The sequence below is a fragment of the Phoca vitulina genome, unplaced genomic scaffold, assembly GCF_004348235.1.
Source record: "Phoca vitulina isolate PV1807 unplaced genomic scaffold, GSC_HSeal_1.0 scaffold28, whole genome shotgun sequence".
Lineage (NCBI taxonomy): Eukaryota > Metazoa > Chordata > Mammalia > Carnivora > Phocidae > Phoca > Phoca vitulina.
This window is the reverse complement of record NW_022589731.1, coordinates 482532-483668: the sequence shown is the minus strand read 5'-3', so window position 1 is coordinate 483668 and position 1137 is coordinate 482532. Positions and strand designations below refer to the sequence as shown.

Below are 1137 nucleotides of genomic sequence, written 5' to 3'. Positions count from 1 at the left end.
AGGTCTAGGACAGGGTCCTGAAGAACCTTGAGATTTGCAGGACGAGCAGAAGAGGAGCTGGCCAAAGAGCCCAAGAAGTGACCAGAGAGGCAGGAGGAAAAACCAGCGAGTGTGGATCTTGTTGGTGGGAGGCAGATACCATACTGCAGTGAGCCGAGTGGCTCTCAAGGGAAGGAGCGAAGAGATAGCACAATGGTTAGAGGTAGAAGTTGAGGGTCTAGAGACAGTGTTCATTGTTTTATTTAAAAGAAGAGAGACTTGAATCATCCAGTAGCGGCGGCCAGCAAGGAGACGAGGGCACTGCGGCACGACGCCATGCCTTTCTTTGATGTGCAGAAAAGGCTGGGCCTTAACTTAGATCATTGGATGACAATCCAAAGTGCCGAGCAGCCTCACAAGATTCCAGGTCGATGCCATGCTTTTGAAAAAGAATGGATAGAATGTGCGCATGGAATCGGTGGTACCCGTGCAGAGAAAGAGTGCAAGATAGAATTTGATGATTTCGTAGAATGTCTGCTTCGGCAGAAAACGATGAAACGTCTGAGTGACATCAGGAGGCAGCGAGATAAACTAATAAAGGAAGGGAAGTACAAACCTCCACCTCACCACTTGGGCAAGGAGGATCCTAGGCCCTGAGCAGAGCTGCTGCTGATGGCTGGAGGCTGATTTTCATGTTCTCTCTTCTCTACTGGAAAGTTCATTTGCTGAAAACCTTTTTGTGAAAGTGTCTAAAAATAAAGGATTGCTCTATCCTGTTTAAAAAATAAATAAATAAATAAATAAATAAATAAATAAATAAAAGAAGAGAGACTTTAGTTCAAAGGAAACTGAAAAGGTATGACAACTAAATGCAATGACTGATCCCTGATTGGACCATCGACTAACACGGACACATACACTGAAACACAAAAGAGAAAACAGCTGTACAAGACGCTAGCGGGACAGTCAGGGAAAACGGAATGTAGGCTGTATATTAGATAATAGTATAATATCAGTGTTAAATTTCCTGGGTGTGAGAATTTTATTGTAAGAATCAGAAAATGTCCCGGTCCTTAGGATATATGCTAAAGTATTTAGGATGAAATGTTATGATGTCTGCAACTAAATCTCAGATGGTTTAGGGAAAAAAGTGTGTGT

The 1137-nt window shown here is 42.9% G+C and overlaps 1 protein-coding gene across 1 annotated transcript; it reads left to right on the top strand.

Moving 5' to 3' along the window:
• The first annotated feature begins 268 nt into the window (after positions 1-268).
• On the top strand, positions 269-743 carry LOC116644066 (NADH dehydrogenase [ubiquinone] iron-sulfur protein 5-like). The gene has a single exon (XM_032423327.1). The coding sequence runs from the start codon at positions 316-318 to the stop codon at positions 634-636; it is 321 nt and encodes a 106-aa protein (XP_032279218.1). The 5' UTR covers positions 269-315; the 3' UTR covers positions 637-743.
• Positions 744-1137: the final 394 nt, after the last annotated feature.